At 42.0% G+C, this 13,921-nt stretch overlaps 1 protein-coding gene and 1 pseudogene across 1 annotated transcript in view; one reads left to right on the top strand and one right to left on the bottom strand.

Annotated features, from left to right (window-relative positions):
- Positions 1-828: 828 nt before the first annotated feature.
- DOCK2 (dedicator of cytokinesis 2) overlaps positions 829-13,921 on the bottom strand; it is a 337,258-nt gene continuing 324,165 nt past the window's right edge. The window contains exons 48-52 of the mRNA XM_066613322.1: positions 13,760-13,887; positions 11,681-11,858; positions 9,297-9,417; positions 6,963-7,105; positions 829-933 (exon numbers count right to left, since the gene is read on the bottom strand). Of these exons, the coding sequence (XP_066469419.1) occupies positions 859-933; positions 6,963-7,105; positions 9,297-9,417; positions 11,681-11,858; positions 13,760-13,887 (645 nt within the window). The 3' untranslated portion in view covers positions 829-858. The remainder of the gene's footprint in view (positions 934-6,962; positions 7,106-9,296; positions 9,418-11,680; positions 11,859-13,759; positions 13,888-13,921) is intronic.
- LOC136642442 (5S ribosomal RNA) lies at positions 11,188-11,305 on the top strand (annotated as a pseudogene).

Below are 13,921 nucleotides of genomic sequence, written 5' to 3'. Positions count from 1 at the left end.
TAATGTCAGTAAGAAGAGATGAGTGTGCAATATGCTTATGGATTTGGAGGAATTCCAGGAAGGATGAGTCTGAGCAAATTGGAGAAAACATTTAACACTTGATTACAGGAAGTGATTAGGTGATAAGATACCATATTAAAAAAAGGAAAAAAGCTTCTTTCATACAGATACACTTTGGAAAAATCTTTTCAAATACAAAAGAGCTAACTATTTTGAAAAATTCCAAAATACAGCAAGATAAAATGTGGCCTCGAACTCTTCTCATAGAATGAAATTATACATCTTGCCTATGCTTCAATAAAAATATGATTTCAGTCAATCTTGAAACAAGATTGGACATTCATGATAAGAATTACCAGTTCAGTGAGCTCACAGTACCATGCCTTTCAAAAACCCAGTGTACAAGGTCAGCCTTTCAAGAATCCTGTGTGCTCAGCTCATAACAGAAGCAAGCACGTATCTGTCACCATGAATATAATATAAAATGCACACTAAAATATAAGAGGATTGTAGAAATCAGGTTAAGTGCACATCACCAATGTCACATTATGTTCTATGAGCAGTGCCACCAGTATGCTCGTTCTAATGCCCCACTGCATGAATCTCCAGATTATCTTGTTTACTTTAAACATCTTGTGTGGCATCCTACTGTGTGGATTTAGGAATAGAACAGTAAATATTTTACTTACAATTCTGCACTGATTAAAACAGCAAATATACACACTCTTCATGTAATTTGTCTGCATTTCTAAGCTTCCCTTGGTCAGTCCACATCTCCAGTTTAGAATCTTGTTGTCCCACCCACCCCCCACTCCCATTTGCAAGGAAATGTCTTCTTTTTCAAATGACAGGATATATTCACAGCTCTGTAACGAAATCAGACTGTTGCTCACCACCAGTGTTCTTCCCATCTTCAAACTGCTTGGACTTGTACTGGATAGAAGAAGAAAACAACATTAGATTTCAACATGTTGCACTTCCCAGGCTCTTGCAGTAAGCCATATGGGGGTGTGTATCCTAAACACAACAACTAACCCTGAAACTGCATAAAAACTTTGCAATTACTGGCCAATATATGATGACATTTCCTAATGGTTTTGTCCCTACATAATTATTTGCTCACCTGTAATGCTCAGATGGACGGTAAGGGTGCTGTTTTTAGTAGTACTATGAAGGCATAATAATAATAATAATAATAACAATAATAATAATAATAATAATAATAATAATAATAATAATAATAATAACAACAACTTTATTTTTATCCCGCCTTTCTCCCCAAAGGGACTCAAGGCGGCTTACAACCTATAAAAACAGAATTTAAAAACAAATAAAAACATATTAACACATCATAAAAACAGCAGTCAGAGTAAAAAATAGGTAAAAAGAGCATAGAGCAGCAGCAAGTCATAAAAGAAACAGGCCTGTAAAAATATTAAAAGATGTTAAAAAGATGTTAAAAGGCCGAGAACTCAGAAGGCCTGTTTAAACAGAAGGGTCTTCAGGCCTCGCCGAAAGGTCTCAAGAGAGGGAGCCATTCTTAAGGCATGAGGACTCCCAGCCTCATATGGCAACTTCAAGTGTGATAACAACCTTTTAAGGCTTACCTTGCAAAGCCAGGAAGTGCCTACTATTAAAACACTCTCTTATCACTGGAGCAAGATAAGACTTTGCAAACTGAAGCTCAGTTATATGATGGTGTTCCGTTAGCCTCACAAAGCATTTCCATCAGAGTCCCATTAGTTTTGGGGGCAGAGATAAGGCAAATGTGGTCCCCGCTTAGAGAAGCTGTTGGGTGCTGACCGAGAAATCTGTGCCTGGGCCTCTTCCCACTGACCGGAACTCTCCAGTCCTGTATTGTCCTGAGATCAAACCCCATCTTCCTGATTTTGGTGGACCCCAAGGCAGCTTAAAACATTTTAATAAATATGCAGAATATTGCAATGTTCAATATTGTAATTGTTATAACAACCACAACATGTTTCATTCAAGTAAGCCTGGGTCATCACCACTTGCTCAAACAACTTGTCTTCAAACACAGGTTTCTTCAATAAAAACTCATAATACAGGTGGTACCTCAGTATCCACTGATTTGACTCACAACTGATATTGGGGTCTACCTTTAAATGCCTTGAAACAAGGAAAAAACCAACCAAAATCCAATTTCCTACCTTTGCGCAGTCAAATCGCACAGGTTGCAAGCTTCTTGGGGTTAAAGATAACTTTAAAGCCCCAGGTTTCTTGCTCCTCCATTGTCATCCCAGAATGTATTGGTATAGACATTATAGTGCACTCAGCCTCTAGATCAGGGGTGCTCAAACCCCAGCCCGGGGGCCACTTGCGGCCCTCGAGGCCTCTCAATGTGGCTCTCAGGGAGCCCCCAGTCTCCAATGAGCCTCTGGCCCTCCAGAGATTTGTTGAAGCCCGCACTGGCCCAACGCAACTTCTCTCAGCGTGAGGGCTACTGTTTGACCTCTCATATGAGCTGTGGGATGAGAGCTCCCTCCAGTGCTTGCTCTTTCACATCTGTGATGCAGCAGTGGCAGCAAAGGAAAAGCCAGCCTTGCTTTGTGCAGGGCCTTTTATAGGCATTGAGCTATTGTAAGACCCTCATTCATTCATATAAGTTCATCTTTAATATATTCATTTATGTAAACTTATGTAAATTTATTCAAATTTTAAATGTAAATTAATTCTTTTTTTTCCCTGGCCCCCAACACAGTGTCAGAGAGCCGATGTGGCCCTCCTGCCAAAAACTTTGGACACCCCTGCTCTAGATGAATAATGGAATTCCATAATGGAATTCCATAAGATTCCATTATTCATCCCATCTAGTGGCTGAATGTCGTATAGTGTCTATAGTATACCAATGCCTTCTGGGGTGACAATGGAGGAACAAGAAAGTGGGTCTTTAAAGCTATTTTTCCACTGATTTTGTATCCACTGATTTTTTTTTTTTTAAATCCACTGTGGGTTCTGGAATGGAACCCCCGTGGATAATGAGATATGACTTGTAGCCTGTTCTGAAGGCTCTGAAGGCAATCAGCTCTTCTACCGAGTTCCTTCACACTTCGGGATACAGCAACCTATCACTTCCACCTAACTCACTGCAATAAGAATCCACCCAAATAATTAAATTGGGGTTGTGTATCTCCCAAATGAATCCTATGACAATGCATAATGACCATAGTTGATGTGTGGTCATAGCCAAGATGATCCTATTTATGAATCCTTAGCAGGGATATGCTGGAGCCACACCCCTAAGTCCTGAGTTGTCTTGAGTCTCCATGCCCCTTGACTTGAGTTGCCTGTGAGTCATAATGGCAGCTGTCACAACTAGTTCAGAGCCATTTTTCAAGTCATTTTGGTTCAAGCCCATGTCTTTTTGAGAAAGAAGTCAAATCCTGAAAGTGATTAAAAAAAAGCAAGCAAGCAAATACACAGAAAACAGTCACAAGCACACACAAAAGCTAGTCTTGACTTGAGTCTATTTGAGTCTTTTCATTTTAGGGTAAAATCCCTGAGTCCCAAATCAGTGCCCAAGTTTTTGACACACGTAACTCAAGTCCATACAAATAGCAAAAAAAGTGTATTTTCGCAACGCAAGTCCGCGTCATGCGAGTTGTGGCCCATTCCTGTCAATTAGACACTAATTTTGGATGTGGCAACAGGTATTCAGTATGGTGGCTGCCACATAGCTCTGCTTCATTCAGTTTTTTTGCTTTTAAAGCAGTCAATACTAGGCTAGTTTCAAAGGTGCTGAAACTTTTAAGATTCAATCCTAGCAGCTTTTGAGAATATTTTCTCCCCCAAACATGATATTTGAGCCCAACATAAAATGAAGGGAGAATTCAGAAGAAAAATACTGAATCAAATCTTGACATTTTCAGTAAGGCTGCCATCTCTTTGAAGAGGAAAACTTCATTCTTGTAAAGAGTTATAATGAATTCAAATTATATGTGTGCCCTGTTGATTGACTGATGTATTCAGGTCTAAGCTTTTGTTTGGTTCTTATTAGTGAAAGAAGTTACTTTAGAAAAGAATTATGTTCTCTCTCTGCAAGCTGTTTGATTTTAACATGATTAACTATGTAAAGACTGCAAACCTGTGCACATTTTTAAGAATATTTATATACCACTTTTCAACAAAAAGTTCACAAAGCAGTTTCCATAGCAAAATAAATCAATAAATGGTTCCCTGTTCCCAATGGGCTCAGATTCTTAAAGACATCGGTCCCTGGAAAGAATAAGAGTCCCTGGAAGACGCCATGTGGGAGTAAAGAAGGACAGTTGCTCTCCCCACACTAAATATAAGAAGAGACCACATTAAAAGGTGCCTCTTAGTTCCAAATTAGGTCCTCTGCTAATTGGGCAAAGGGCACAATCCTAACCAGGTCTACTCAGAAGTAAGTCCTATTTTGTTCAATGGGGCTTACAGGACAATGTGGTTAGGATTGCCACCAGGCAGCCCAATCCTGAGCTGCCCGGGGCGCCCAGGCTTGGCGGTACCAAGGAGGGTAGCCACCTAATCCAGCGCCTCCCGCACTACTGCGAGAGGCACCTCGGGAGAAGGGGACTGAGGATTACTGAGGGACTGAGAAGGATTACTGAGATCACGCGACTTGAACTTGCCTTGAATGCCGATTACAGCCACCCCTTGTCTCACCAGTTACGGCCTTGGGACCTTTGCTGCCCAGGGCTGCCTCCCACTTTGCCGTCCCCACCCCTTGACCCGGAAATAATTGCAATGACATCATCATGTCACCACAATTATTTCTGGAATAGTGCTGAGAGTTGCAGCTACTCCTGGACCAAATCCACACTGCTCTGGGCCATGTCTTTCCTCCTTTAAAAAAAAAAAAAGGAAGAGAGGAAAGATGTGGCCCAGAGCAGCAGAGAATTGCTCTGGGAGTGGCTGCAACTCCCAGTGCAATTTCACACTGCTCAGGGCCACATCTTTCTTCTCCTCCTTTATAAAAAAAGGAGGAGCTCGCAGCCACACTTGACATGATACTAGGCCACCCCCTCTGTCTTCCACCTTTTTTAAAATGGGAAGAAGGGGGTGGCCCTCACGTTGACATGGTTCCGGACTTCACTGATGTGAGAGCTGGTCCCTTTGTCCCCTTTTAAAAAAAGGGGGGGATGAAGGAAGGGGCAGCCCAGAATAGCTTTCTTTAAAAAAAATAATTGAAAGAAGCTGGCTTCTTTTTCTTTAAAAAATGATTAAAAATGGGTGGAGAGAGGGAGGCTGATAGCAATGCCCCCGCAGGTGTGGAAGCCAGGGCATTTGCCCCCTTGCCCCCCCAGGTACACCACTGCGTCTTACCCAAGGATTACATTCCAGACTTAGTGCCTAAAGTCAGAATTGTGTATATTCAAAATTTCCTTGAAAATCCTTTACATCTGGAAAATATGTATTGTCTCTTTAAAAAAAGAGACTGGCAGGAACAGAGACCAGCTAAGGGAACAGCAGCTTCGTTCTCCAATGTCTTGCTTACTCTGGGGCACATATTTAGTAAGTAGAATGGTGGGCGGAATCGCCTGTATTATTTACAATGTGACTTTGGGGGGTTTGCCAAGGTCCTATGGTTGAATCATGCAAGTCAACTGCTCCTAAGACAAGGGGCAAATCTTAAAACATGCACACATACACACGTGTTGCCATTTAAAGCACACTGTGAAATGGAAATACTGAGGTCAGAAAACTTGATGCATTTCCACAAAACAACATGTTTTATTTGCCTAGGTTGAATCACCATAAATATCAGTAGCCTCTGTATTTCTAGCCACCATGATTTTTTTTTTTTGATTTTTTTTTTATTTTTTTTTTTTGCTATCAGAGTAAAATGCAAAATGTAATTTCTAAAGCCAGGGGTTGTTATAAGGCAGGTTTTGAACGCTCGGACTCTTATCAGCTTTCAATAAAAGTCTCTGTAAGTCAACATGATCTAAACTCTATGTGTCACTTTAAAAACGGAGCTCTTCTTTCACTGGAATTGATGTGAGTTTTGCCTAGAGCTGCACTGGAACTGCGGCACTGTTAACATCTTCACAAATGTTCACAGAAAGACATGTTCTTTGGTTTGAAGCTTGAGTCTAATCCTCAGTTCACTGCTGGGAATTAGTAATTGTGTGGGTGCACCACTCCAAATGTTTTGGGTTAAAATACTGCAGGTTACTGCTGGCCAATACACTACAAGAGTAGCAAGGGAATCCAGTAAGTTGCCTGGTCTCATGTTCTAATAGAAAAATGCCCTCGCAGGATTGCTAAAGCAGAGTTGTCATTGTCCAGTTCATTGGAAATTTTAAAAAAAAAAATCTTAACAAATCTTCCTAATTTTGCCAGGAGAGCTGGCTCATAAATCAGGCCAAGAGAACAAGTCAAGGTCAAAATGAGACTTTTTGTGTTAACTCAATACACAAATTGCTGTGTTGGAACATGCTGTGAATACAAAATACTGTAGATAGGTATGAAAAATGCAATGACATGCATTTACTCGATACGGTTTCTCAGGCTTTTTCTTCTCTGTCCATCTGCACTTTCAATATATCAAGCTACGGTCAATCAGGCCTGGGGTTGAGTAGCAATCACACGAGCAATAGCATGTGCAGATACAGGCTGTACAGGCTGTGCAGATACAACTAGTCCATTACAACTCATGCTCAATGATTCTGTGCCACAAAGCTGACTATATGGCTGTGCAATTCATCAACACATACAAATGCAGCTAAATCAACCTGCATGTGTGTAAACTTGGCAAAGGTAAACATGTTAAGAAACTTACTAGAAAATTGGAGTTCATTGAGACTTTGGGGTGATGGATGCCTGTTTTTCATTTTATCTTGTCTCTCTTTTCCTGTTCTTTTTCTTTTTCCTTCAGTGCTGCTTTTCATTTCCCTGGAGTCCCCCTTACCCCAAGTGTAGTCTTGTCTCTTTCTAGCAACCAAAACACTATCACTTACCATTGTCTTGAAGAACTGGTTCATTTTCTTCTTCTTTAAGGTTCTTCTGTCTAATTCCAAGCTGGGACGGATGCTCGCCTGGCTCATCCTCTGTGATGCATTGGGTTCTTCTTGTGCTGGGCAGCACACTGATAGAGTTAGGCCTTTAGAAAACAGCACACAGATTCATTAAAAAAAAATAGCAAGGCAGAGCACAAGCTAGTTAATTGTCTGGGCACAGTCCAATGAACACTCGAGACAACACTCGAGACTCGAGCATTTTAATACAGAAAGGAGGCTGAGACCTGCAGTTGCAGGGGCAGTGAAAACCCCTGTGTGGTGCGGAGGCAGGACCACTGGGCGGCCCCAGAACCAAATCTGTCCCCCAGGCAGGATGTGCACCCGACTCCAAGCTGCGCCCCGTTCTTGGGTGACGCAGCTCATCCAGGTCTGTCCCTTAAGGGGAAGGCAGCCGGACCGCGGACCGTGCCACCTCAAGCTGCTGAGCCTCTGAGGAGGGCCCCGCGGTCCCGGCCAGGGCCCCAGTCAATGTCCTCGTGCTGCTGAGCCCCTGAGGACTGCTATTGGGTTCTGCCCTGCCTATGCTGTCTGAAAGTGCACTCCACAGTCCCAAGCACGGCTCTGCCGCACCACCTGCCACAAGGAGGGGTCAGCCTAGTGCTTGACCACCCCCGCTCCCAAACAGGGGGAGAAGCGCCTTAAGGCCATCCACTGAGGAAAAAAACTCAGCAGGGGCAGGGTGAAAGTACATCATGACGCCCACCACCCAGGGTGTTGCCCCACCCGCTGCATGGGAGGAGGTCCATCATGGGGGTGATGCACTGGGTGACACAAACCCTAGTGACACCACTGGCCTGTCATGGTTCACAAAAGCATTTCTGTTACGTGAAAATCCCCCTTTGCCTTTTAGCTGTGATTCTCTCTATATATATCTGGTTGTGCTATTATGGACTTTATCATGCAAGCTAAACTGTTCTCGCAGCATACAGGCCACATTTCCGGGACTTTGGCCAAGCCACAAGCTCATGGTTACACAACCCCTCCCCCCCATAGTCACACATTATGGGAGGAAGTCTTGTGTCTTAATCCAAGCACTGTTTAAGCATCTCCTACATTATTGTATGCAAACTTGAACTGCCTTCCATGATTTTGGTGTTGAAATTCTGTTTCTGATTCATTGTATTGTACCTGCATCCTGTATTTTTCCCACACAGTCTTTGTTAAGTTCCCCTTTCTAGGAAGCCAGCCATCAACCCCTGATTGAATTTTGCTGATAACTGATAGTTACATGCTGATCCCCATTCAAATGTATACATACTCCAAGCACCCAGCATTTAGTTAAGCAACCACCAATCAAGCTACCTTCCAGCTCAGTCTATCTCCCAACTCCTTATAAGAGAGGTCTTGCCCGCTCACACTCTCTCTGTTTCCAAGGCCCAACACATTTGTGTTGTGTCAGAGGGTCTTCTCCACAGGAATTTCCCTTTGTTCTTTTGTAATAAACCATAATCTTTTATTGAAAGTCTCCTCTTTAAGCAAAAGGGAATTTCTCTGCATTACGCCATCTTGTTATTCAGCCTACGATCCTAATGTTCCAATAAGGGCAGTGTAATTATTCCTCTAAACAAAACAGCCCTTTTGGTAACATTTCCAGCACAACCCTCTGTCTATTAAGAAGTAAACCCCATTGAATTCAATGGAACTTACTCCCAGGTAGTGTGCATAGGATTCAGTAAGTTAAGAGTGAGAGCCTGATTCCATTATGCTATGAATAAAGGGTGGATTCTTCGCTCTTTAAATATACTTCCAAGTTTCATTTGCTAAGTTCCTTACAAGTTTCTTTCTTTCTTTCTTTCTTTCTTAACAACAAGAAGATTTTTTCTGTATACCTTTGCTTTCACTCTTTATTTCAAGTGCTTGTAAAGAAAAGCTGGGGAAAAAAATTAAACGTACAACATCTGATGACTCCAGAGATTTGACAACTCCAGAGAACACATTTACATGTGTGTGCTTGCAGGTGTACTTGAAATACACTATGACACTTCTGTGCAATTGTTTTCAAGGACTAGAGTGACAGTGATCTTCACATTTTTCAGTGTTTAGATAATGCACAATGTATTTCTGAGGTTCAGCTTATGAAAATATCTGATTTGGGTTTATAAGATATTGAACATAGTAATGATATCTGACTATCGTCCTACTCAATACAACTTCAATTTGAAGAGATAACACTTTTTTATTAAAGAAGGAACAGAAGGAACCAATTTTATTTGTTTTTAATTAATGACAGACCCAAAGCGCAGAGCTTTCATTCCCTTATCATAATTGGCTTACCTGGTATAGTTGGCATGGAACGGCTGGCAAAGCTCATTTGCTTGAGAACAGATGTTTTTGGAGGTACAGCCAGGTGTTCAGAAAGGTTGGTGTCACTCATAAATTCATATTTTCTTGACAGCTGTGCAGTAACAAAAACAAAACTGCTACTGTACACAGGCTCAGGAAAGTGAATTATTCAATTCTAACAGTTATTTTGAAGAAATACACATGAGGTAAAACTATTACAGCCAGATTGTGTGCCTGACTTGTTTTGACAAACAGAGATGTATTTAATTATTTGAAGGGTCTGTACTGTTCATGAAGTATGATTCCTTACAAATAAAATTGCCCCTGGCTAGCCCTAAGAGAATGAAAAACTCCCTGATTCAATAAGATCTGTAAAATGAAGGAGTCATTTTATTCATTGATGAACGCCATCCAGCACCATTACGATCAACAGGATTGTTCTGTTGAATTCACTAGAACGTGAACCATATTCTAAGACTACAACCCACTAGGAACCACTTTACGGGTTTTCTTGAAGTTAATGAAACTAGCTGAAGGACAATGATTAAAACTTGATAGAAGGTTGGGTTCTCGGTTCTGTTGCTTAAGGAAAGAAAAAGTTATTTAAAAATTATTTACAAATTTCACGAAATGCAAACAAACCATTTACACTTTTGAATTCCTGTACAGCACAATCGTATGCATGTCTACTCAGAAGTAAGTCTCACTGAATGCAAGGGAGCTTTCTTCCAGGAAAATGTGTATACCTAATTACAGTTTTATTGTACTAATGTTCCATATTTGCAAAAGGAGATTCTTCATTAAGGTTGCAATTCTCTGCGTACTTTCCAGGAATAAGCCTCACTGACAAGGGCATAAATATGTCTAGGATGCTGCTACAGATATATAAATTAAGCTTGAATTAGTTTAGTGACAACTTGCTAACTGGTTAAAAAGAAAAGATTGCTGAATGTGATTTGTTCAGAGAGGGCAAATGTTGTTAGCTGTACATCTCCAATCTTGATGGCAATAGGTTTTTCCCAGAAAGCTGGGAAAAATCTACACGGCCATTGTGAGCCATTGGTATTATATGGCTAGGCATATTTGAAAATCTTCAGCAGGTCCTTCAACTGAAATGTCATTTTCCGGAATTCCCCCTATTTCATTCTCAGTGACGGTGTGGCCAAGACACCTACACAGCACTGTTCCACATCTGTTTGACAGGCATGGTTTGAGTTCTTGCAATTTAAGTTATCACCATGGATAAAACAGAATTCTATGATCTCAACAGGCACAAGAAGCAGCTATTTAGAATTACAGAACTTCAAAAGTCTTTGCATTTTGCATGATTGTAAAAGGGACCCAATTTACCCCTGGTGTGAGCAATGAATTAGGCTGATGACCTTTTGATGGGTTCTCAAACAGCTTATCTTCTGGGAAATAGGTCTGTGTACTTTGTAACTATTCTTTCAAAGGATTTGTGATCCAATCTCAGCTTTATTTAGCTCTGCTACTGGATAGCAAACTAAATTAGACAAGGCTTCTTTATTGCAACACTTTGAATTTTTTTCTTAATGATATTGCTTTTTTAATACTCAAACACATTTGCCTCTCAGGGATGATGTTATAAAAATTGTGCAGCACAAGTTATATAACTCAGGCCAATGATATATTAGTGTGATCAAAATGCTAGAATGATAGATGGCACCAAAAGGTGCTAATGATGTAGTCTTCAGCTTGGCACTCTTTATAGAGCACAGTTTGTAAACTTGCTATGTCTAACAATACCTTTTTTTCCCCTTTAACAAAGTTCACAACTATCACAAACTGATTTCTCTTGAAAGTACCCCAGATGGAACCAGAGACCACAAATGTGCAGCCAGCTGGATCTCTAGTATAACCTACCACAGAACAGTTTACCCTGCACATGCCCAATCTCATCTGATCTTGGAAGTTAAGCAGGGTCAGGCCTGGTTAGTACTTGGGTGGGAGACCGCCTGGGAATATTGGGTGCTGTAGGCTTATACCATAGTCTTTCGAGACTGAAGGTTGCCAACCGAACAGTCTATCTGCCCTTGGCCAGGCAGTAAAGTATCTGTTTTAGGCTCAGTTCCCAGCCCTAACTGTACAGCAGAACGAACTATTCATCTTTCCTTTATGATCCACCACAGCAATGTATATTCCACCACTTACTTACTTAACCCATTTCTATCCAGCCTACAGGTGTACACATTTGATCCCTGTTGAGTATATGCAACGTTGGGCAGAAATGGCTTAAGCAACCTAACCACTGACACTTTAAAGAGACGTGTAATGTCCAGAAGACAGGTGTCCAATACATAATGGACAGCTTGTACTCCAGGATTACAATAGAGTACCCTGATACAGCAACGTACACATTTCATATCAGGAAGTTCAGATGCTCCTTTTTCGTCTGCAAACACCACGCTGCTTCTCTTTGTTGCTCTCTTCCTGCACTTTCTCATTTTAACCTCAGGCAGGGTGCTTGGCTGGCGTACATTCTCATCCGACACCGACGTGGTTGCCTTTGGTGACAGGACTTCCAGTTCAAAGCTGCAGAAGATGTAAATTGAGGTAAAGCTCTCTGAATCATACTTCCCATGGCACTGCCACTCTCCCAAAAGACAGGCCTGTCCCACACAGCACTGCAAATCTGTTACATAAGAACACTCCTGCTCTGTGTTTCTTCAAGTGCACACATCCGGGTGAAGAAAAGCAGAAAAAGAGGGTTGGCAAAGGTTAAGGGAAGCTGCTGTCATGTTGTCTTTTTGCAGCTATGGCATGAACTTTGCTGAAAGGAAATGGATAGAACAGGAAGTGTCAGCCCAAGGCTACAAGGAAAGTTACCTAAGAAGAACCTGGTAAAGCAGCCTGTGAACTGCAGGATGCTGGAAGAAAGAGTGCTGAGGGAGGACAGGATTATACAGAACACAATCCTGAGATTGTGCTGGGCCGGCGCAAGTCCTTTGCGCTGGCTCAGAAGGGCCACAAACATGCCATAAAGCACGTTTGCACCTCCTCTGAAGTCAGCTGGGCTGGTGCACGGAGGTGCGCTGGCCCATGGAGGTCTGATCCAACCTCCGCAGTGACAGAATAGGGTAGGTTTGTGCCAGCCGAGCTCAGCCACCCTGTAGGTCTGGGGGGCATGGGGAAGAGGCATTTTGGGGTGAGGGGAGGGCGGGTGGCGGGTGCTGGGCCCAGGATTCGGCACTTGTGCCAGATCCTGACCCCATTCCTGGGCAGCCTGGTGCAGCTCCAGGCTGCTTGGATCTGCGCCACTTCCCATGGGGCTGTAGTGGCTCTCCCTGGGTTAAGGGGAGGAAATTCCCCTTGCCCTGGGCTGAGTTGCTTCAGGCCTCAACTGTACGTAGGATATGGGGCAAGCCTGCCACCCTCCCTGTTCCAATGCAATTTAGGATTGAGCTGACACTCTCTTTGGGGTGAGTCAGGTGGAGCTGACAAAATGAATAATTATTCACCCCTGCTTTATGTACTCCTGGTGGTAGCAGATACCTCTGTACCCAGGGTGACCAGACACAATGGAGGACATAGTGCCTATACCTTTAATCATTATATAGAAGAGGGAATTTTGGCAGGTGCAGCTCAACCCATGTTTAAAAAACTGCATCTACAAAAATTTCCTCTCCTATCAAACTGTTAAAGGTATAGGCACTTCTGTCCCCCTTTGTATCTAGTCACCCTGAGTGTATCTTACTGGATATAAAACCATGTCATTAAAATGGTATTGCTGTTTAATAACTGGTATTGCTGAAAAATAACTGTTTATTATTCAGAAAAGGCAATGTTTACCGCTTTGGTTTTAATTGGTGAAGTATCAGCTCCAGGACATTATGCTAACTGAATTTACAGAACACCACAAGTATCATCATAATTACATCTGAGGGGATCATCTTCCCACCCTAATTTAGAAAACACAGTTGCGCAATCACACCATTAGAAGTCGCTCCATTACTTAAAAGACATGTGGAAAAGGAATCCAGGAAGGGAACAGTTTTAGGAAGTAGTCTCACAACTGATTTTGGAAGCAAGTATTGCATCAGTACATTTTACATTTCTCATGGAGGTAGGATTGATTCCAGCAAGCAGTATAAGTAACAAATAGTGACGGACAGAGAGTCAAAAAAATCTTCAGTGTTAACCAGTTATCAGTGCAATCAGCTTGCCACTGCTAATTTTAAAACTAGCTTTTGCTATTAAAAGAACCTGCTTTAAGAAACCGAAAAGATTAAAATCCTCCCTGTTTAAAAGATTAAAGACTCCTTAAGCCAAGTCATCACAGGCTCTATTTTTCCTCAAGATAAAATGAGACTGATTTGAAGTGGAAATTATTCAGTACTGTGCCATTGAACAATCATGACTGGCTTGCTTCCTGGAAAGAAAAACCCTGCTGTCGCCTCCCCGTCATTAAGAGTGGTGGTAAATACAAAACAAACCTTTCTTCAACAATCTTGCTTGGTGTGCCACAGTCTGAATTCATGGAGGACAATGAAATAATAGACATCTGACGATACGATCTCAGCATAGATGTTGGCCGGCCGACGCGTTTGTCATCAAAATCCGGCTTGGTGGGAAACAGAAAGGAAGAAAAGTTTGAG

This window comes from Tiliqua scincoides, chromosome 2 (assembly GCF_035046505.1).
Source record: "Tiliqua scincoides isolate rTilSci1 chromosome 2, rTilSci1.hap2, whole genome shotgun sequence".
Lineage (NCBI taxonomy): Eukaryota > Metazoa > Chordata > Lepidosauria > Squamata > Scincidae > Tiliqua > Tiliqua scincoides.
The sequence above is the reverse complement of the archived record's forward strand: the minus strand, read 5'-3'. Positions and strand labels throughout refer to the sequence as shown.